The 23,436-nt window shown below is 36.3% G+C and overlaps 1 protein-coding gene across 1 annotated transcript in view; it reads left to right on the top strand.

The window, feature by feature from the left end:
- AMPH (amphiphysin) overlaps nucleotides 1-23,436 on the top strand; it is a 214,538-nt gene that overhangs the window by 89,364 nt on the left and 101,738 nt on the right. Inside the window, exon 3 of the mRNA XM_032235874.1 lies at nucleotides 68-122. Coding sequence (XP_032091765.1) covers nucleotides 68-122 — 55 coding nt within the window. The remainder of the gene's footprint in view (nucleotides 1-67; nucleotides 123-23,436) is intronic.

Raw genomic sequence — 23,436 nt, 5'->3', positions numbered from 1 at the left:
AGAATTAATTTCTTCATGGATCTGAGTTGCTTACAGGATTTTATTTTATTTCTATTTTGTATTTCAGGCAGAAGGTTCCAGACTTCAAAAAGAGCTCCGGGGATATTTAGCTGCAATTAAAGGTAATTGCAATAAAAACAGTACATTTTTGCTGCAAAGTTTAAATGTAAAATTTAATTAGTTTATTTGTGAAGCTTGTGAAGTTGTTTTCTCCAGGTGTCACCAATGCCCTATCAAGCAAACTGACACTAACTGAGTTCATGTGAGCTATAAGAAACAGGTCAGTGAGAAAGGTCATTATTATTACTAAACTGCAGCAGTATCACCAAATATAAACCCACATATAAGTACTGTGCAAAAGTGTTAGGTACCTGTGCAAAAATGCTATAAAATAAGAATGCTTTCAGAAGTAGAAATATTAAAAGTTTATTTTTATCAATCAACAAATGGAAAGTAAATGTACAGAAGAGAAATCCAAATCAAATCAATATTTGGTGTGACTACCCTTTAAACCAGCACTAATTCTTCTAGGTACACTTGTACACAGTTTTTGAAGGAACTCAGCAAAGTTCCTTCAGAGTCCAAACATCTTGAAGAACTAAGCATACTGTCAGCATTGACTTCATTTAGTAATCAGGAAAGAAACCACTCAACTCCATTTGAATTGAAATCAAGTGTACTTTTACTAATTATAAACGAACAGTTGCAAAGCTAAGCTGAATCTGGTTAATTAGGCACGAAAGCGAATAATATCATGTATAACTCAATCCCCTCAATAATGTATAATGCACTCAACTGTCAGGTGGGAGATAACTTCAAAAGGCATCAACAGGATGGAATGTTGGACAGTTAACCTTGGCGGGAAACTCCCTTCTTTCCCAGTGCTGTAAGATGGTCAAACAGCATCTAGAATCTTCCTCCAGCACAGCATGATTCCCCTCCCAAATACCATGCCCCCCCTTCCCGTTTCAATGGCAGCCAAAGCAGCAGCAAGCGGAAGCTGACATCTGGCCCTCCTCCAGAAAAAGGGCGGTCAGACCTGCAGAAATGAAAAGAACACAAACAAACAGACAAACAACATGACACCAAAGAGGGAAAGGGGAAAGGAGAAAAACAAAAGAAATGAAAATTAGGAGAGTGTCAAAAATCAGGGCTCGTCAGGATAAGCAGAATAGAATTTGTGGAGCAGACAAGGCGTTCGAACATGGGATGCGTCAACTCATTCAGTATGAGAAGGGGGAAAATGCTTCCAAGCCACCAGGTACTGGACATGGTTCCGTTGTCTACGAGAGTCCAATATTTCATGGACTTCGAAATGTTGCTCACCCTCAATCAAAAGCGGAGCAGGTGGAGGAGGGAGAGGCGGCCGCAAGGAAGAAGTGCAGACAGGCTTCAGGAGGTTAACATGAAAAACAGGGTAAACCCGGTTGAGATGCTTAGGCAACTGGAGCCGGACAGACACAGGGTTGATGACCTTGACAACAGGAAATGGGCCAACATACTTGGGCCACAACTTCTTCGACTTCTGGAGTGTCTGAAGAAATCTAGTGGACAAATAAACTTAATCACCAACTTTGTACTCATAGGGTTTAGTCCGTTTCTTATCAGTTTGTCTCTTATGAGCGCGGTGCGCAGCATCCAGAATTTGGAGAGCCAAAGGCCAAATGTCCCGAAGGCGATCACTCCTCTTGGACAGCGACGACACCTGGGATTGTTCACGAGAAATCTCAGGAATGGGTACTAAATCCTGGCCAAACACCACACAAAAAGGGATAAACCCAGTGCTGCTGTGCACGGAATTATTGTAAGCTACCTCAGCATGGGGCAACAAATCCACCCAATCATCCTGTTGGTAGTTGATGAAACAATGTAAATATTGTTCCAATACAGAATTAGTCCTTTCACAAGTCCCATTAGTCTGAGGGTGGTGGGAGGAGCTTAACCCCTGGGTGGAGCCAATCCGCTTCAGAAACTCTTTCCAGAAAAGGGAGGTGAACTGAACACCCCTGTCCAAAATGATGTGGTCAGGCACCCCATGTAAGCAGTAAATATGGGAGATGAACATCTTAACGAGAGATTTAGCAGAGGGAATCCTGGAGCAAGGGATGAAATGGACCTGTTTGGAGAACAAGTCAGTAACAACCGAGATAACAGTGTGTCCCTGACTCTCAGGAAGTTTGACAATGAAATCCATGGAAATCTCCTTCCACGGGGCTACTGGGCAAGCCACCGCCTGGAGTAATCCCTGGGGCTTACCCAGAGATAGTTAGCAGCAGCACAAACGGGACAACTGACAACATATTTCTCAATGTCCTTTTTCAAAGAGGGCCACCAAAATTGCCGCTTGACGAGGTGGAGAGTCTTGACGAATCCAAAATGCCCTGCCATTCGGGAATCATGAGCCCGTTGAAGAACAATGGTCCTAAGGGACGCAGGAATGTATAACTTCGTCCCAATCCAAGGCAACTCATCCCTCATAGTGCATTCATTCACATGCTGTCGGAACCAATCATCATCAGTGAGGGCCTTTTTCAGTTGAGAAAGAAAGTCCTGAGTGACCTCCAGTTTAGAGGTTGCGTGACTCCTAGTAACAACAGGAGCAGCGAGGCTCGTTGCGGGAATGACAGGCTGGATCACACTGAGCTTAGAACAGTTGTATTGAGGAAGTCTGGATAAAGCATCAGCCATAAAAATTTTCCCACCCGGAATGTATTTCAAGGTAAAATTAAATCTATTGAAATGCTGAGCCCAGCGCATTTGCTTAGGAGAAAGTTTTCTGGGTGTCCTCAAAGCTTCCAAATTTTTATGGTCAGTCCATATCTCGAAAGGGTGTTTGGCGCCCTCTAGAAAATGGCGCCATGTGGCCAAAGCCCAGCGAACAGCAAAAGCTTCTTTTTCCCAAATGGCCCAACATCTCTCTTGTGTCGGTTAGTTTGCGAGAGGTGTACGCGCAGGGTTGTAATTTACCTTGACTATTAGTTTGAAGTAATACAGCTCCCACAGCCACGTCAATGGCGTCAGCTTGGACCACAAAAGGCGTGTCCATGTCCGGGTGCTTGAGGACCGGTTCCTCTGCAAAAAGCCGCTTTAACTTCTTGAAATCAGCTTGGCATTACATAGTCCAATTCAGCGGCTTGCTAGGTTTGGGTTTTGCCTCACCCTTAGACTTAAGGAGGTTAGTTATCAGGAGGGCTATTTTAGCAAAAGAGGGAATAAATTGATGATAGAAATTAGCAAAACCCAAAAATTTCTGCAATTGCTTGCGTGTAAGAGGGGCCTCCCACTCGGTGACTGCCTTGACCTCAACACCCTTGTGGGAGATGCGATATCCTACATAGTCAACCTTCTCCTGATGGAATTCACACTTGGACAATTTGGTGTAGAGTTCAGCCGCCCGAAGTTTCTTCAGCACTGTGCGAACCAGCTTCATGTGTTCTTTATGTGTTTCCATGTAAATAAGGATATCGTCTATTTAGATGACGCCTTTGTAAATATGGTCATGCAAAACCTCATTAATCAGTTGCATGAAGACCGCTGGTGCCCCCTGTAGGCCAAACGGCATTACTCAAAATTGGAAGCAACCAAGGGGGCAGTTGAAAGCAGTTTTCCATTCGTCCCCCTCTTTAATTCTGACTCTATAATATGCCTCTCTAAGTCCAACAGTGAAAATAGGGCCCTTCCCCAGGTGGGCCAGCATGTCCTTCATCAGTGGCAATGGGTAAAGGTTCTTGGATGATATCGCGTTCAGGTTTTTGAAGTTCACACATAATCTCATGAAGCCATCTTTCTTTTCTCTGAACAATACTGGAGCTGCTACCTTGGGTCTTTCCAGTTCAATGAAACCCCTTTCCTAGTTCTTATTAATGAATTTCCTCATTTCCTCCATTTCTCTAGGGGACATTGAATATATTTGCGGCTTTGGAAGCTTTACCCCAGGCAAAATATCAATGGTGCAATCTGTGGGTCTGTGGGGGGGGTAATTTATCAGAAGATAAAACTGATGAAATTCGAAAAATTAGAATACCGTGCAAAAGTTCATTTCTTTCAGTAATGCAACTTAAAAGGTGAAACTAATATATGAGATAGACTCATATAACGCAAAGCAAGATAGTTCAAGCCGTGATTTGTCATAATTGTGATGATTATGGCGTACAACTCATGAAAACCCCAAATCCACCATCTCAGAAAATTAGAATATTACATGCAATCAATAAAACAAGGATTGTACATAGAACAATATTGGACCTCTGAAAAGTATAAGCATGCATATGTACTCAGTACTTGGTTTGGGCCCTTTTTGCAGCAATTACTGACTCAATACGGCGTGGCATGGAAGCTATCAGCCTATGGCACTACTGAGGTGTTATGGAAGACCAGGATGCTTCAATAGCGGCCTTCAGCTCTTCTGCATTGTTTGGTCTCATGTCTTTCCTCTTTCTCTTGGCAATGCCCCATAGATTCTCTATGGGGTTCAGATCAGGCGAGTTTGCTGGCCAATCAAGCACAGTAATCCCACACTCATTGAACCAGGTTTTGGTGCTTTTGGCAGTGTGGGCAGCTGGAAAATGAAGTCAGCATCCCCATAAAGCTCATCTGTGGAAGGAAGCATAAAGTGCTCCAAAATCTCCTGGTAGACGGCTGTGTTGACCCTGGTCTTAATGAAGCACAGTGGTCCAAAGTCAACTTTTGGCAACTTTTGCCAAAAGCACTAAAAACCTGATTCAATGACCATGGGATTACTGTACTTGATTGACCTCTCCATTCTTCCTCCATACTCGGGTCGTTGGTTTCCAAATGAGATGCAAAAGTTGCTCTCATCAGAAAAGAGGACTTTGGATCACTGAACAACAGGACTTTGGACCACTGTGCTTCATTAAGACCAGGGTCAACGCAGCTGTCTACCAGGAGATTTTGAGGGAAGGAATCCTTCACCATGCTACACAATTGCCTGCAGAAACTCATAATTGTACTGTTCTCTAGCTCTTCAGCAAACAAACTGCTTCCTGCTATAGCCAGATCTTTCAAATGTTGACTTATTGGTCCACACAACCTCCTGCCATATTTTTATTGCTATTGCTATTTATTTCACTCTAGTTCCTTTGTTTTACTGTATAGTGAAATTGCTTAGCCTTGTTTTCATTTCAAAGGTATGGCTTTTGGGCTGAAATTTTTCCATGAAAACCACTTCTGGGCAGACTTCTCCAGACAGTAAATGAATGTACTTGGGTCACACAGGTTTTCATCAGTTCTGTACTGATGGCACTGCTTGATATCTTCCAATGTCAAAGGAAAGTAAGCATGATATGTCTTTCATCTGCTGCATTAATTTCCTGGCCAACCATTGCATCTACAATCCTTAATATTTCCCATTTTTTGTACTTCTTCAAGAGTTCAAACAGAATACCTTTAATCACCAGAATGAAAAAAAGATTTGCAACAAAAGTCAAAGATAATTTTTTTAAAAATTCTTTCAACATATAAATAAGAAAAAAAATCAAGAAAACAGTCAGTCCTCTAATGAAAGAAGATGGCCAGGAAGTAACAGACAGTAGAGAGAAAGAAGAGCTGCTTAACTCATTCTTTGCATCAGTCTTTGCCCAAAAAGAGATTATAGCCCAACCTACCAAAACATAACCATTAAAGACAGATTAAAAATAAAAATTAAAAGCAAAAAAATTAAAAAGCAAGAAAAAAACCTGTCTGACCTTGATGAATATAAATCATTAGGACCTGATGGATTACATCCCAGAGGTCTGAAGGAGCTGGCAGATGTTGTCTTAGAACCATTGTACCATATCTTTAAAAAATCTTGGAGTAACGAGGAACTAACAGAGGATTGGAAAAGAGCTGATGTTGTTCCTATTTTCAAAAAAGGGAAAACAAACAAATGTCAGAGTTCTAAGTAACACCTCCAATGAAAGAAGACTCCGAGGCTTGAAGTTCCTCAAAATTCCATTTTATTAGAGATGTCATATTGGCACATCTGGAAAAACCCAAATCTGAAAGTTCTGGGTTTTCCCCATCCAAAAGAAAGTCAAAGATCCATTCCCTGCACCCACAAGTCCATCAATGGTCCAATCAATTCAGACATCCTCCAGTCACTCCCATCCAGGTGCAGGCCGAATGCCCTTGACTCCCAAAGAAAGGAATGTTGTTATGGCTAATCATCCACGACTTCTCGCAACCCCCCCTCCCATTTTCCCAGGCACTAAATGTGGCAGCCCTGAAGGTCCAATGAAAAATATGGCTTCCAGGGGACTTCCTGTGGTGACATCACTTCCATGAGGGCGAAGAAATGGTAGCTCTACTAGCTTTGCTTGAGTTTCTGTTGTGAAGATCCTGAAAAAGGACGAGTTGAACCTGGAGGGATCAGGAGAAAGGGGAAGCCCAGGCGCCGAAGGAGGAAGCAAGCAACTTCCCTATCGGACGAGGGAAAACCCCTTGAAATCACCGGAGAAGTCCATGGCCGATTTTGCGTGGTGACTACCGCACATGAGGGAGAGAAAATAGCAACACAGCAGCATTGGTGAGAATATTTAAAACAACTAAAATGGTATAAATTCTATTAAAGACTCATTGAGCTAGAATTTCAAAGCTTTGAAATGAGCTGGATACAGTGTAATATCGGCAGCTACAAGAATAGGGAAAGCAAGCAATTTCCTATAGCAATAGAAGGTTTGGAGTGACTTGAGAACAGAACTAAATAAGGAGAGATTTGGACAATAAACAGAAATTGGAGCCAGACAAAACAGTGACAAATGTGAAGAAGAGGAGAGAACTATTTTGGAATACTTGAGACAAAGTGAAATATAGAAAAGTAAATATCGGACTTTTGAAGGAAAAAGAAAAACTCTATACGAAAGAAGAGTAACACCGCCATCTAGTGGAAAAAGAAATAAGAATTAAATAACAGTATATAATATTGCTGATGCAATCTGGAAAAATATTTTGTTTTTTGTGATCTCTGAAATCGGATTTAGAAAATAGAAGAACATTGAAAGAAGAAATATAAATATAAACTGAACTGTGGTGAGATAAAATATTGTTATAAGCTATTGGTGATACTTTGAAATTATCAATGTTATAAATAGATGACATAATATTATATAAGAATTAAAATTAAGGATTTATTAGCCTAAACATATTGTATACATAAAGAATAGTAAAAAAAATTAGTAATATAGTGTTGAAATGGGGGATGTTAATTTGAAATTATTAAAGAGACTATATAAGGTTGCATACTGAATCAAATTAAAAACATGCTAGGTTAAATATATTCAATATTGCATGAATATTGTGTGGATTGACTTGCATACTATGCCAGATATATAGAAATTAAGTTGTTAGATTGTAGGATTGAATGATATTGAATTGAATTGAAATGTGCATGGAAGAGGAAAAGTTCAAAGACTGAAGTGGCTGGTATAAGAGAGTGGAAACAAGCAGTGGGCAGAGAGAAGTATATGTTATTGTGGGACAAAATTGTAAGGAAATTAAAATCAAAAATGACAAGTACAACCACAATTAGTAAAATGAATAGAAAGGCAGCATCCAATCCAACATCAGCAACATCTTCACCCTCAAATCAGCGCATAATTGAGAGCACACTGGGTATAGAGAAAGCGAGCTCAACAACGAACCTTCAGTGTATGCAAGATGCATTAGCAATGATATAAGAAACAATGCTGAAAACACAAGAAACAATTACAAAAACACAGGAAACAATTACAAAAATCATGAAGAAACTAGGAGAAATCATGAAGAAATTAAACTAGAAATGGGAGAAATGAAGAGTGAGATTAGAAGAATAGATGATAGAATAGGGAAAATACAAAGTGAAATAACAAAAAATGAAAAAAAAAATTCAAAAAGTAGAAACAAAGGTAGAAAAATGGAGAAGAAAATAGAGATGGTAGATGAGAAACTGACTACATTAAACAGACAATTAGAAGAAAAATAGTGTTTCTGGAACTTGAAAAAGCTGGCTTTTTTCTGCGCTTTCAAAATATAGTAGAAGAAAAGAAGGAGCATATAGGGGAAACAATCACAGAGATTGTTACAAACATATTACAAAAGAACAAACAAAAAACAAGAAGGGACATAGACGAGGTGTATCAAATCCACACAAATTGTGCCAGGAGACACAGGCTCAAAAAAAAATCCATATTTTTTAGCTTTGCTAGAAAATCAGTAAGAGTTGGAGTATAAAAGAAAGTGAGAGAAGAACAAATATCATATAAAGAAAGAGCAATACAAATCCTGAGACAAATCCCAAAAATAGTGAGAGACCAGAGAAGGCAATATCAGTTCCTTACACAACAACTAATAAGGTACAATGTAATGTTCAGATGGCTCACACCAGATGGAGTGATCATTACCTGGCAGGATAAAAGATATAAAATAGACCCAGTCGAGAAAGCACATGAGTTCTTTGAACATCATTTCACTGCTGAGGAAGAACAAGAAAGTAAAGAGGAACCAGAGAGTAGAAGACAAGAAGAACAGTCAGTTGAAAACAGGGAGGAAGAAAGAGAACAAAGAAGAAGACAGGAAAGAGAACAAATAGAACAAGAAGGTAGTAAAATAGGAATAGAGACAAGAAACGCAAGGAAACTAAGGGCAGCACACAAATAACACAATGGAACAAGAAATTAAGTTACTGTCACTAAATGGATTAACCTCACCAGAAAAGAGAAGGCAAACTTTGACTAGATTACAAATAATGAATATGGACATAGTATGTCTTCAAGAGGTACATATTAAAAACCAATATAACAAACTTCTAGAATACCCAAAGTTAGGGAAACTATTTACAACATTAGCACACAAGAAATTGCAATATACATCAAAGAATTGTTAAATGCAAAAAAAAAAAATATGTAGATGAAGAAGGGAGGATTTTAATGATAGAAATAAAACCAGAACAAAGAAAAAATATTCTCACAGCAATATACGCCCCAAATAAAAACAAAAAAGAATTTTACAAGAAGATCCACCAAAAAATAACAGAAATAGAATAAGAGGATATATGTCTAACTGGTGACTTCAATGCTATAACAGATATCAATGATGACTACAAGAGCAACAAAAGAAATAAGAAAAAAAGAGAATGCTACCTTTTTTGAAATGATGCAGGAATTGAGCCTGAAAGTTGTATGGAGAGAAAGGAATATAGAAAACAAACAATTTACATTATTCAAACCCCCACAAATCATGGTCAAGGATAGATATGATGTGGTCAACCCAAGAATTGAGAAGAGATACAGAACAGATTGAAATAATGACAAACACCTGGGCTGATCACAACCCAATAAAAATAACATGGAAAGGACCAAAAAAGAAAATGAGATGTTCAATGAATCAAAGAATAGTGAAAGATAAAGAATATATAAAAATGATAGAAAGAGAATTGAAACTTTTCTATGAAGTAAATAAGAAAGAAGAAACATCATTACAAAATTTATGGGATACTACAAAAGCATTAGAAGAGGATTGACAATAGCGTATTTGGCAAGGAAAAACAAGGAAAAGAGACAAAAACAAGAACAGAGAAAGAGAGAGGGAGGAGCCGAAGTCGCGATGACGCAATGTGCAATCTCAATGCTCTGAGATTGCAGTCGACACTTTTGCCTCTGGGTGGTCCAAACGGACCTAAACCGTCCCGTAGAGACGATGAACAGGAAGAATACATCTTGCTGATCACAGGGACATCGCAAAGTCTCTGATTGATCCAAGAGAAGCTTTTCAAGCTGGTGACAAAAAATCCAGCCAAATGGCTGATGAAGTCTGGGCGGCTCCAAAATGGAAGGATATGGAAAGAGAAAGTGTTTTCAGCTGGTGAGGAATTTTTACTGTTTTAAAAGTGACTGCCTATAAAAAAACTTAAAATTAATTTAAATTGGAGAACAGAAGAAATAAGCGGCGGAATTAAATTTGAACTGGTTTTGAACAGTGGGTTATCTTACTTTTTAAATGCTATTTTCACGGATGAAATTTATGCAAGCTTTTAAAACGAACGGATTAAGTTTCCATCTTCTATTTTTTCTTTCTTTAACTATTCTCTGTAATCTATGGACTAAAACTCTCCTCTTTCATTACTGTGGGTGTTTTTCTAACTCATTTAAGAATCAGACCTTTTTTTAAAACTTGAAATACAAAAAGATACAAAAAGAAACAAAGAAATGGTAACATTGTTACACTGCTACTCGGAGGCTAGAGGTTTGTGTATTGGATATGAAATACTTTTTTCACTGATTATCCTGGCTTGGCACTTCAAGGACTCACAGCTTATTTATAGAGAGTGATAAGAAGAAGAAAAGCACACAGATGTTCCTTTGAAGTAGATTTTTAACCAGAGAAAGCTGAAATGTTATTGTAATGCTTAATTCTGTTAAAACCTTCTAAACTAGAGTAGCAGTGTTTGTCAGCTGGAAATCATGGTGCAATTTCAACACCAGAAAGAAGTTTTAAAGCTGCAAAAGATATTATCAGAAATACAGAAATTATCAAATACAAGTGATAGGATAGAGAAGAAGTTGGATTACTTAGTGCATCTAACAGTAAAATATGATGGAGAAGTTGAAGATGTTCATCAAATGGAAAAAGTGGCGGTTAAAATCCAAAAAAATCAAAGAGGAAAATGAATATAAAGAAATTAAAATTGCTGATATTTATGGTGATTGGTTTGTTTCTGAAAATGGAAAGAATGGAATACTGAAAGAGGAATTAAATGGAGGGGAAACTTACTCCAGATGGGAAGATATAGAAGAGGAAAAAAATAAAAGAATTTATGGATTTAAAGAGAGAAATCTTATTAGCAATAGTTTTGATAACACCAGCTGATTAAGGAAACAGAAGAAGGTCATCGAAATTGCATGAGAGATCTTATAAGCAAAGAGTTGCTAAGAGGAGTCCATACAAAGCTGATTAAGGAGATGATTAGAGGACTGACGCCACAAATGGCAGAAGTTATGACACTGTTTTGTTACTGGAAAGATACAGGTTGATAGATGGAAGAGTATAATTTAAAACTAGCTAAACTTAGCAAAATTTAGTGATAATAGATACAGTTAAATAAATAATTAATAATGATAATGTATACAATGTGTAGTGTAAGTAATAACTGGATATGAATATTGAATGGTACCCTTGAAAGGAATATTAGAAACCCTTTTGGATTATATATAAAGGTTAATAATAATAAAAAAAAGAATTAAGTTAGATTCAATTAAGTCTTGATTACTAGGGGGAAAATGATATGATTCAGGATATAGTCAAATAAAGGAGGGATAATGATAATAATGTGTATATATATATATATATGTGTGTGTATATATATGTGTGTATGTATGTGTGTGTGTGTGTGTATATGTATGTATGTATGTATGTATGCATGCATGTATGTATATATATATTACAACCCCCGGTATGCCCAAATATGGGAGGAAGATCACTACTTCCATTCTCTGTCCTTCGGCTTGTCACAAGAGACCATCCAGGCAGAAACCCAATATTTTTACTGTTGCCTTTTTGTTACATTTTGTTGTATTTGTGCTGATAAATAAATAAAAGGAGACTAGTATAGATTTAGCTCTCATCAGCTCTGTGTGTGTGTGTGTGTGTGTGTGTGTGTGTGTATGTATGTATGTATGTGTACAATATAAGAAAATGAGATGTAAATTGTAAACAGTGATTTGGAATGAAGGATAGAAAACTTTGTTATTAAATATTATGGATATTTAGCTAGAATAGGACATAAGGATTTAGTGTCATTGGAGGATTTTAGAAATAATAAATGAAATGCCAGTATGTGGTTATGTATTAAATCTTGGTATATTTTATGATGAAGGACATTTGAACAACTGTAGTCAAATGAAAAAGGAGGTATGATGATGGTAACATGTATAAATATCTGAGTTAAAATACTTGAGTTAATATGAATTATGCTTGATGACTGTGGAAGAGATGCATGAAAGTCTTTTGTATTCAACTGATACACTTTCTACAGTATGTAAAAAAGGAAGATTTTATGTATTGTGTTTGTTTTGAAAATTTAAAAAAAAACTTTAAAAAAATTATTAGAGAAAGAACGTAAAGAATTGGAAATGGACCTGCAAAAAAAACCACAAGAATAAAAAATAAAGGAGAAAAAAGAACTAATAAAACACAAATTAAATTTGATGACACAAGAGATGGCCCAAAAAATCAAATTTGCAAAACAAAACTATTTTGAAAATGCGAATAAACCGGGAAGATGGTTAGCATACAAATTGAAAAAAGAAAAAGAAAAAAGAAGAATACATCACTTACAAGATGAAAGGGGAAACATACAATACTGGAAAGAGGAAAAAATAGTACAGAAATTTTTTGAGAATCTGTACAGCAAAGAAAATATATTACAAGACAGTATCGAACAATACTTAAATACAAGGAATCTATATGAAATTGAAGAAGAGAGAAGAGAAATGCTAAACAAAAAAATCACAGTGATAGAATTAAAGGAAGCATTGAAGAGACAAAAAATAATAAAACACTGGGCCCAGACGGTATACCTGTAGAATTTTATAAAGCCATGCAAGAGCAGACAGAAACAGTGATTTTAGACTTATTTAATGAAGCACTTATAGAAGCAAAGTTACCAAAATCATGGAGGGAAGCATATATAACATTGATACCCAAAGACGATTCGGACCACCAACAAATAAAAAATTACAGACCAATTTCTTTACTAAATGCAAATGTTAAATCTTTACATCAATAATGGTACAGCGAATTAAAAAAATATTAAATGAAATTATCCACACAGATCAAAATGGCTTCTTACTAAAACGTCAATTAAAAAACAATATGAGGATAATTATAAATACACTAGAATATTATGAAGATAATCCGGGAAAACAAGTTGCACTGGTCTTCTTAGACGCCCAGAAGGCCTTTGATAACTTGAATTGGTATTTCATAATCACACAGTTTAAAATTATGAGATTTGGAGAAAAAATTATAAAAATGATAGAATCAATTTATTTGAACCAGACAGCAAAAATAATAATAAATAGTGACACTACAGAAGAAGTTAAGATATGGAAATGTCCATTATCACCTTTATTATTAATACTATCACTGGAAGTTCTACTAACAGAAATTAGAAACAATCAAGAAATAAAAGATTAACAATTTAAAAAGAGGAATATAAATCACAGGCATTTGCGGATGACAGGGTATTCATATTAGAGGATCCATTAAAATCAGGAATTAAATTAATCCAAAAGATAGAGGAATTCGGTAAGGTAGCGGAACTTAAAATTAATAAGAACAAAACAAAGATCATTACAAAGAATTTTACTAAAAACAGAGCAAGAATTAGAGGAAAACATGGAAATGCAAATAGCAAAAAAAATAAAGTATCTAGGAATTTGGCTGACAGGTAAATGCTCAACACTTAAATAGCAATAGCAATAGCAGTTAGACTTATATACCGCTTCATAGGGCTTTCAGCCCCCTCTAAGCAGTTTACAGAGTCAGCATATTGCCCACAACAATCCGGGTCCTCATTTTACCCACCTTGGAAGGATGGAAGGCTGAGTCAACCCTGAGCCGGTGAGATTTGAACAGCCGAACTACAGAACTGCAGTCAGCTGAAGTAGATAATTAAAGAAAATAATTATGTTAAAATGATTCAGAAAATTAAGAAAGATCTGGAAAATTGGAGGAAACTACAAATATCCTTAATGGGAAGAATTGCCATCATTAAAATGAATATACTACCCCAAATTTTATTTTTATTTCAAGTGGTGCCGATTAGCCTAAGGAATTTTTTTTTCATAGATTTAAATATGAAAATAAATAAAGATTCATAGCTATTTCCAAAAAACATTTAATTAGAAAAGTTCTATTACAGACATGGTTAAAAATCAAAACAAAACATTATAATAAAATCCCAACCTGGCTATCCATCATGGAAACTCTGATATACCCGAACGTATTGGACATAAACAAGATAATAAGATATAAAGATATATTAGACAACCAAGAAAGGCTAAAAACAAGGCAAGAACTGAAAGACAAGGGAACAGATATTGCCTGGTGGCCCTATTTACAAATACAGGCAAGGTATTAAAAAAGACAGGGAAAGAGACGGATTCTATAAGGAGCTGCAGGAGCTGGATAAAATTTTACAGGGAACCGAAGAAAAATTGATTAAAAAAATATATCACTACTTATTAAAATTTAAAATGGAAGAAGAAACTGTGAAAGAAACAATGATAACATGGGCGATAAATTTTGGGTATAGTATAGAATTGGTGGAATGGGAAAAAATTAAAAATTAATGATAGGCTTATAGAGAGAACATGTACAAGAACATGTACATCTACAGTTGGCACCTTCCACCAGCGAGAATTGCAAAAATGTTCCTGGAGTGTTCACCTATCTGCTGGAAATGCAACAAACAACATGGAACATATTACCATATGTGGTGGATGTGCACAGCTGTGAAAAAGTATTGGAAAAAAATAAAAGATTAGCTAGAGGAGATTGCTACACATCAAATTGCACTAAAACCCGAATTATTTTTGTTAGGGATTATAAAAGGAAATTATGAAAAAAATATTAGATACTTAATTTTACACATCGTTACAACAGCCAGAATTATATTTGCACAAAATGGAAAAATAATTATATACCAAGAGAAGAAAATGTAATTAAAAAATATTGAAATGTGCAGAGATGGATAGGCTCAGGAAAGAACTAAAAGAGAAAGACGAATCTAAATACTACTCTATATGGGATTTATTGTACAATTGGCTAGAGGAAAGGAGGGGAAAAGCAGGAAAGCAAAAAAGAAAGGAAGAAAGATCAACAAAACAATAGACAATTACAAAACCAGAAAAGGATTAAAAGATTGAAATATGAGATAGACTATAGCAAATAAATATTACACAAAACAACGTAAATGTAGTAAAAACTGTTATACATAGAATATATAGAATTACATATAGAATGAAAAAAAGTATGAAATAATGTAAATGCACAAATATAGTAAAAACTGCTATACATAGAACATATAGAATATTATATATAGAATGAAAAAATGTATGAAATAACGTAAATGCACAAATATATGAAGTCATAGTTAAAAAAGATTTATTGGTATAGATAAAACAGACACAACAAATAGGTAAAAAAAATGTAATGTGTTGCAAAGATGTGAAGTTTGTACAAACAAAATAAAATTTATTTTAAAAAATGGCTTCCAGGGCTGACACCAGACCTAAGAAACTACAGACCAATCAGTCTAACATCAATACCTGGAAAGATAGTGGAAAAGATAATCAAAAAAACAGATTTGCTAACATTTAGAAATGAGTAAAGTAATAACTAGACATCATCATGGGTTTCTTAAAAACACATAATGCCAAATTAATCTTATTTCATTCTTTGACAAAGTGACTAAATTAGTGGCTCAGTGGATCCACTAATTGTGGAATGCTGTAGACATAACATATTTAGACTTCAGCAAGGCATTTGACAAAGTAGATCACAACCTACACCTTGGTAAGCTAGAAAAATGTGGGATAGACAGCATCATGACTAGGTGGATTTGTAACTGATTGACAAATCATACTCAACGAGTAGTTCTTGATGGTACTACATCTACATGGAGGGAAGTAAGTAATGGGATACTACAGAGTTCAGTTTTAGGTCCAATATCTTCATAATGCGTTAGATGAGGGAATAGAATGGGAACTCCTCAAATTTGCAGAATAAACTGGCAGGAATAGCAACACTCCAGAAGACAAGCTCAGGATCCAAAAAGTTCTTGACATACTTGAATAAGCGGGCTATCCAACAAAATAAAATTTAATGTGGAAAAAAGCAAGGTTTTACACCTAGCCAGGAAAAACTAAAGGTACAAGTACAGATTAGGCAAAACCTGGCTCAAAAACAGTAACTGCGATAGGGACCTTAGGGTCTTTTAAAAAAAAAATTAAAAATGTTATTAGATATATTTCAACATTAAAGAGCAACATATAGTTCCAATCATTACAGTGTTTCCGTATAAATGTCACTCATATTAACATAGTTACTAACTATATAGATTACTATACTGTGCATTTTATATATATAGTTAAATTATATCAATATTTACAGATATACAGTATACATTTCTCTTTCTTTTCGATAAATATCTTACATATTCTTTATGTATTAGCTTTACGTATATCTTCCAACCAAATGTACTATAGAATTCTGCTTCTTCTCTCTCCTTAACTCCATGGTTAATTTATCAATCTCTGCACATTCAAGTACCTTTCTTAATATCATTTGTTCAGAGAGGGTGTTGTTCTGTTTCAAATTTTGAGCAAAGACAATTCTAGCTGTGGTTAATATATGCAGTATATATTTACGTTTTTTACATGTTTTCCCTTAATATGCCCAATAAAAATATTTCCAGTTTCAGCTCTATCTTTTGTCCTGTAATCTCTTCTAATAATTTCTTTACTTTGAGCCAGTATTCCCTTGCTTTAGGACATGACCATTGCATATGATAGAAAGTTCCTTGTTTATAACTGCATCTCCAATATTCAGGTGAACGTTTTGGAAACATTTTGGCCAATTTCACTGGGGGTAAATACCAACGATAAACATCTTGTTCAAGTTTTCTTTGTAAGCTGCTGACATTGTTAATTTGTAGTTATTTTCCCATAATTTTTCCCAATGTTCCAAATCAATACTGAAGCCAAAAGTTTGGGCCCAGCTTATCGTTGTCTCCTTCATTGTTTCTTCCTCCATTTTAAGTCTTAAGAAATAATTGTATACTTTGGTAATCATTTCCCCCATCCCCTGTAGTATTTTGTCTAATTCCTGTTGTTCTCTATAGAAGTCAAATTTATATCTTGTCCTAATTTGTAGATATGACCACCAACTTATCTCTGTTCCTTGACTCTTTAATTGATTAATTCTTGATCAGATTTTAATATCCCTTCTTCATCCAATAAATCTTTGTATCTCACTGCCTTATTTACATCTAATACATTAGGGTATATCATTGCCTCTATTGTTGATAGCCAGAGTAGGATTTTCATATAATGATTTTTACTGATTTTCTCCCATACATATAATAGGGCATCTCTTAATAAACGTCTCTGGAAATATAAATGTGTGTTGTTTTTCCCCACCCAAATAAATGCATGCCAGCTGAGTTGAAGGTCATGACCCTCTATTGTTAATATCCTTTTATTATTTAGGTTTACCCAGTCTTTTTTTTTTAAAAATATATTTTATTCATTTTCACATTCCATTTTACAATCACTTATATACAGGCTATTTGCTATAAGAAAAAAATAAAAAATAAAAAAAATAAAACAAAATAAAAAAAGAAAACACAACTCATCATTCACAACCCCACCTGACACTTCCATCCTCCATACATCCCATCTACCCCCTCCAACTTTCCTTTCCTCCCTCTAACACTCCCCTCCTACTTCCCTTTCCCCTCAAACCTTCCTTCTCCCCTTACTCCCAACACGCCCTCCTTACATTCCCCTTACTCCTTCCTTACTCCTCCCTCTTCTTTCCCTCTACCTCCCTCCTTGGTGTATGCCTTTATTCAAGTGTTGTTTAATCTGATAAAAAGTAAAATAAACCAAGGAAAAAAAAATATAAAGAAAGAAAAGAGAAAAAAAAGGAAAAAACAACAACCGTATATAAGTGCATTCTTGTTCTTATTGAGACTATGTTAACACCCACCCACCCACCCCCCATAAATCCCCATCCCTACTCCTCCCGACTTCCCGGGGCCCACACCTGGCACTGCCTTCTATCTAAAGTATCTTGTGTTCGTATGGATTAAAAATAAAAGTAATATATTAAAGGAAAGAAAAACAAGAAAAAAGAAAGAAAAGAAAAAAGAAAAAAGAAAAAGGAAAAAAAGAAAAAGAACTCTTTGTGTTAAGCTCAGCCCCCCATCTTTATCTATGCTTAAATAGTGTAAGTCATTCTATCTATATTTTATTCTCGTCTCTTACTTCTTTGTTATTTACCCCAACCTCCTGTAGACTCTCCCGTTCCTCTTCCTTAACCTTGTATTCAGATAAACATTTGTACAAATTTGTATAGACATCAATATACAATCTAGCTCAAAAATAATCCCTTCTAGTAAAATTTAAGCAGCGTGGATCATTCCACATATTCAAATATTACTTTACAGAAGAATAATCAAACTTTCCCTTCTAATAGGATTTAAACAGCGTAAATAATCTTTCTTAACCTTATTTTCAAACAGTAATTCAAAATAATCTAACCAAAGTTTCCCTTCTTAGTAAAATTTAAGCAGCGTGAATCAAGTATTACTTTACACAAAAATCAGTTTACATTCTATCTTAAGATGATCCCGACCGGCTTTCCCTTCTAATAGGATTTAAACAACGTAAATCATTCCGCATGCATTTTACCCTCATCCCTTGCTTGTCTGATATTTACCACTATCAAATTTATGCAGACATTAGTTTAAGATCTAGCTCAAAATAATTTCACCAAACTTTCCCTTCTAATAAGAATTAAATAGCATGGATCATTCCACATATTCAAATAATACTTTCAACAAGAATCAGTTAACCTTCTGTTTTAAAAAATAATCTCGTCCAGCTTTCCCTTCTAACAGAATTTAAACAACATAAATCATTTTGCATCCTTTTACATATATACATTCAATATCACCCCACCAATATACGTAAATCATTCCGCATGCATTTTACCCTCATCCCTTGCTTCTCTGATATTTACCACTATCAAATTTGTGCAGACATTAATTTAAAATCCAACTCAAAATAATTTCACCAAGCTTTCCCTTCTAATAAAAATTAAATAGCATGGATCATTCCACATATTCAAATAATACTTTCAACAAGAATCAGTTTACCTTCTGTTTTAAAGTAATCCCTTCTAACAGAATTTAAACAACATAAATCATTCCGCATTCATTTTACATATATACAATCAGTATCACCCCACCAATAAGTTCCGCTTTTTCTACCGGAGAGAGGTCGCAAACCCCCATTCAGTCCACAACTTTGGCAAGTATTTTAAAATGTCTAAATCCTCGATCTCCGCTTTTCTGCTTCTCCGAGGGAGGAAAGGCTACCCCCTCCATCTTGCAGCCATGTGGTCTGTTGCTTGCCTTCTCCTTCAGCTTGTCTCTCCTCTTTTCCAAGTGAATCAGGAAGTCCCGCCTTCAAAGTCTTGTAATAGAAATCTCGAGCCTCCGAAACAGAGTTAAGACGAAGTCTTTGATTCTCAAATGTGACCGTAATGCCGGCTGGGGCCTCCCATCTATATTGAATCTGTTGATTTCTAAGCTCTTTAGTTAAAAAAGCATAGTCTCTTCTTGCTCTCAACATCTGGAAAGGTATTTCTTTGAAGACAATCAAGTCCTGGTCATCAACTCGCAGACTATTATTATGAAACTTTTGCATAATCGCGTTTCTGGATTCTTTTGTGGAAAAATATATAATTATGTCCCTCGGGAGCTGTCGCTGTTCCGCTACCAACGAGTTCTGGCGATAGATTTTCCGAATCTGCCAATCAAAGTTAAGTCCCGGGCTTCCCACCGCATGGCTGAAGGCTTCAACAAAGGTCTGTTTCAGATTCTCTCGCTCCTTTTCGCGGAATCCTCTGACTCTTATTGCGAATGCCTTCTTATTAAAGTTTATCATCACGAGCTGTTCTTGAGTGTCTCTAATTTTTTGTTGTAATATTTGAATATTAGTAGTCAAATTAAAATTAGCCTCCTCCAAGCTTTCCAATTTATTCTCTATTTCAGCAGAATAATCTGACAGGGCAGACACGGCTGCAAACGTATTCGCCTTCATTTGGTCAATTTTAGACTTTAAATCATCATATAGCTCCAATACAAATTCCTTAATTTCTTGTTTAAAATCATTAAGCATTTGAAAGAAAAATTCCTGTGTTAAAAATTCTCCAGTAGAGGGCGTAGGAGACAAGGGCTGCGATTCCAGTATAGATTCTTTAGATTCTTTAGGCACATTTGTAGAGAGACGCTTCAATTTTGACCTGGGTGCCATTATAAATAAACAAATAAACAGCGCTTTCGCTCCCCTCTGTTTCCAAAAAAAAAAAATTTATTTTGTTAAGGAGCGGTCTGCAGGAAGGTAAAACCGGCTAAGTACATCCCCTATCAGTCACCAACGGGGAGAAATCGCCATTTTGAAGTCCGTTTAAACAAAGAAGCCTCTAAGACAAATGGTGCTGGTGTTTAAGATAGTAATAAAAGCATAAATCTCACAGGGGTGGGACCCGCCCGTATTAATCCTAGCTTCAAACAACTTTGCTTTGTCCTGGGGGGGGGGGGCTCGCCTGTCTGGGGCTGCAAAAAAGGCAGCTGAGAAGAACTGGCTGGAGATAAAAGCTCCGCTCACGCTGGATCTAATCTCTGTCCACAGCCAAAAAAAAGAGAAAGGCTGTGAATTACGAATAGACCCTAGCACACAGAGCTACTCCCTGCCCCTTTCTTAGCCAAAAAGGGGTGATATCTATGATCTTATTTAGATATACAGACCAGATCTCTGAGAGGAGCTCGGTTGAGCCCTCCTCGGCAACAGGCTCCGCCCCCCCGGTCTCAGGTTTACCCAGTCTTTAAGCCAAGTCACGGCTGCTGCGTGGTAGTAAATTTCCCAATCTGGGAGTCTAAAACCTCCCTTATTTCTACTATCTTGCAGAAGTTTTAATTTTATACAGGATTTCTTCCCCAGTCAAATGAACGCATGCGCAGAACTAAAAAAACAAGATGATGGAACCTACAGTGGTGCCCAGAGAACCAGTTCAGGGGTGTGGCAGGCCCGAGGTGGCGCAGTGGTTAAATGCAGCACTGCAGGCTACTTCAGCTGACTGCAGTTCTGCAGTTCGGCTGTTCAAATCTCACCGGCTCAGGGTTGACTCAGCCTTCCATCCTTCCGAGGTGGGTAAAATGAGGACCCGGATTGTTGTTGGGGGCAATATGCTGACTCTGTAAACCACTTAGAGAGGGCTGAAAGCCCTATGAAGCGGTATATAAGTCTAACTGCTATTGCTATTGCTATTGGTTCCAGCAACCCAGGCTGCCAAACCACTACAAGTTTGGCCAAAACCAGTCTGAACTGGTAGGAACCCACCACTGATATAATTCCTGCCTTTAGAGGATCCACTATAATAAAGATCAAATCATCCCCGAAGGCTTGTAGTTTATATTCTTTTTTAATTCTCAATCCTTTTATTTGCTGCTTTTGCCTAATGTGCATCAGTAATACCTCCAATGATAAGATGAAAAGGAGGGGAGATAAGGGACATCCCTGTCTTACCCTTTTAGCTGTACTGAACTTATCTGTTTCCCCATTTAATATTATTTTTGCCATTGGGTAGGATATCTCTCTCTAATCATTCCAATAAATGTATTCCCAAATTTCATAATATTTAATTGATTAATGAGAAAGTCCCAATTTAAGTTATCAAATACTTTTTGTGCATCAACAAATATCAGCACCACTTGTTTTTACGGATGAGCCTAATAGTATTCCAAAACATTCATTATCATCCTTGTATTGTTTCTTATATACCTATTTGGTAAAATCCCATTTTGATCAGAATGAATATTTCATTTAGTATCTTTTAACTCTTTCCACAATTATTATAACAAAGATTTTATAGTCGGCATTTAATATTGAGATTGGCCTATAGTTTTTAATTTGCTGGTTATCTATATTATCTATATTCTCTTTTGGTATGAGCGTAATGAATGCCTCTGTCCATGAATTTGATAATATTGCTTGTTCTAATGTTTCATTATATAAGTCCAAAAATACTTTATCTAATGGCTCCTGAATTTCTTTATATAATTCTTCAGGGATTCCATCCGGGCCCAGTATTTTGTTATTCTTTTGTTTTTTGATTGCCTCCTTCATCTCTATCATAGTAATTTTATCGTTCAAAATTTCCCTTGCTATATCCAGTGCTATGGGGAGATCTTTCTCCTTTAAATACTGCTTAATATCTTCTTCCATTAATATCTTCTTTCATATTTTTCAGAGTATAAAACACAACTTTTTTCCTCAAAAAAGAAGCTGAAAATCTGGGTGCATCTTGTACATCGAATACGCATTTTTTGCCTCCCGAAGCCCCGCCCCTTCACCAATATGGCCATGCATACTCTTATGGAGGCTTTCAGAGAGCTCCTGGGGGCTGGGGCGGGCAGAAATGAGCAAAAAACGGACCGTTTTTGGCCCCCAGCAGCATTCTATAAACCTCCATAAGGCTATGCATGCATTTTTTTTGACAAAATTGGGCCTGTTTTCATGAAAAACAGGCTGGTTTTGCTCATTTTTGGGCCCCCACCCCTCAGGAGCATTCTGCAAGCCCCCCAGGCTATTCATGCCTTTTAAAAAAAAACAGGCCCGTTTTCGTGAAAAACGGGCATTTTTGGGAGGTTTGCAGAGTGCAAAAACTTTTTCCCCCCTTCAGAAAGCTCTTTAACAGATTGATGAGAGTCACATTAATCAAGTGCTGTTCCAGTAGAAACAAAGTCTTAGGTGCTGCAGATTGTCAGTGATTTCCTTCTCCAGCACATGGATAAATACAGCAGGAAACATCTACCTACTTACCGATCCTCTCTCTCCCTACCTATCTACTGTATTTCTCTCTCTTTCTCTCCCTCTCTCTCCCTCGATCTACTTACCTACGTTTGTTAAAATTTGCCTCTTCAAAACCTTGGTGTGTCTTATACTCCAAAAAATATGGTATATCCTCTGGGCTATATAAAGTTTTAAAGAATTTTTGGGCAATAATTTTCTTTTTCTTCTATCTGTAAGGAAGGTTCCCTTCTTCATCTTGCAACTGTTGTACTATTTTTTTTCTTTCTCTTCCTTCAATTTGTATGCCAACCATCTCCCTGGTTTATTTGCGTATTCAAAAATGTTCTGGTTCATTAACCTGAGTTTTTGTGGCATTTCTTCTTGTACAAGTAAATTCATTTTATGTTTGACCACACCCTTTTCTCCTTTAATTTTCTCGTTTTGGGATTCTTTTTGCATCTTAAATTCCAATTCTTCCCATTTTTCCTGCAACGCCTTTTGTTGTTTCCTCCTTTCTTTATTCCTTCACACCACATATGCTATTGTTAGGCCCTGTATATATACTTTCGTTGTATCCCATAAATATTGTAATGGTGTTTGTTCCTTCACATTTTATTTCAAAAATAGTTCTAATTCTTTTTCCATCATTTGGATATATTTTGTTTCCTTTAATATTCTCTGGTTCAAAGTCCATCTCCCTCTTTTCCACCCCCCTCTCCATTTCACTTTTAAAGGGTTGTGGTCTGCCCTTTTGTTTGCCATTATTTCTATTTCCTCTACATTTCCAAATTCTGCATCCATCCACACCATATCAATC

Source organism: Thamnophis elegans, chromosome Z (genome assembly GCF_009769535.1).
Source record: "Thamnophis elegans isolate rThaEle1 chromosome Z, rThaEle1.pri, whole genome shotgun sequence".
In the NCBI taxonomy this organism is placed as follows: domain Eukaryota; kingdom Metazoa; phylum Chordata; class Lepidosauria; order Squamata; family Colubridae; genus Thamnophis; species Thamnophis elegans.
This window is presented reverse-complemented; position numbering and strand designations above follow the sequence as displayed.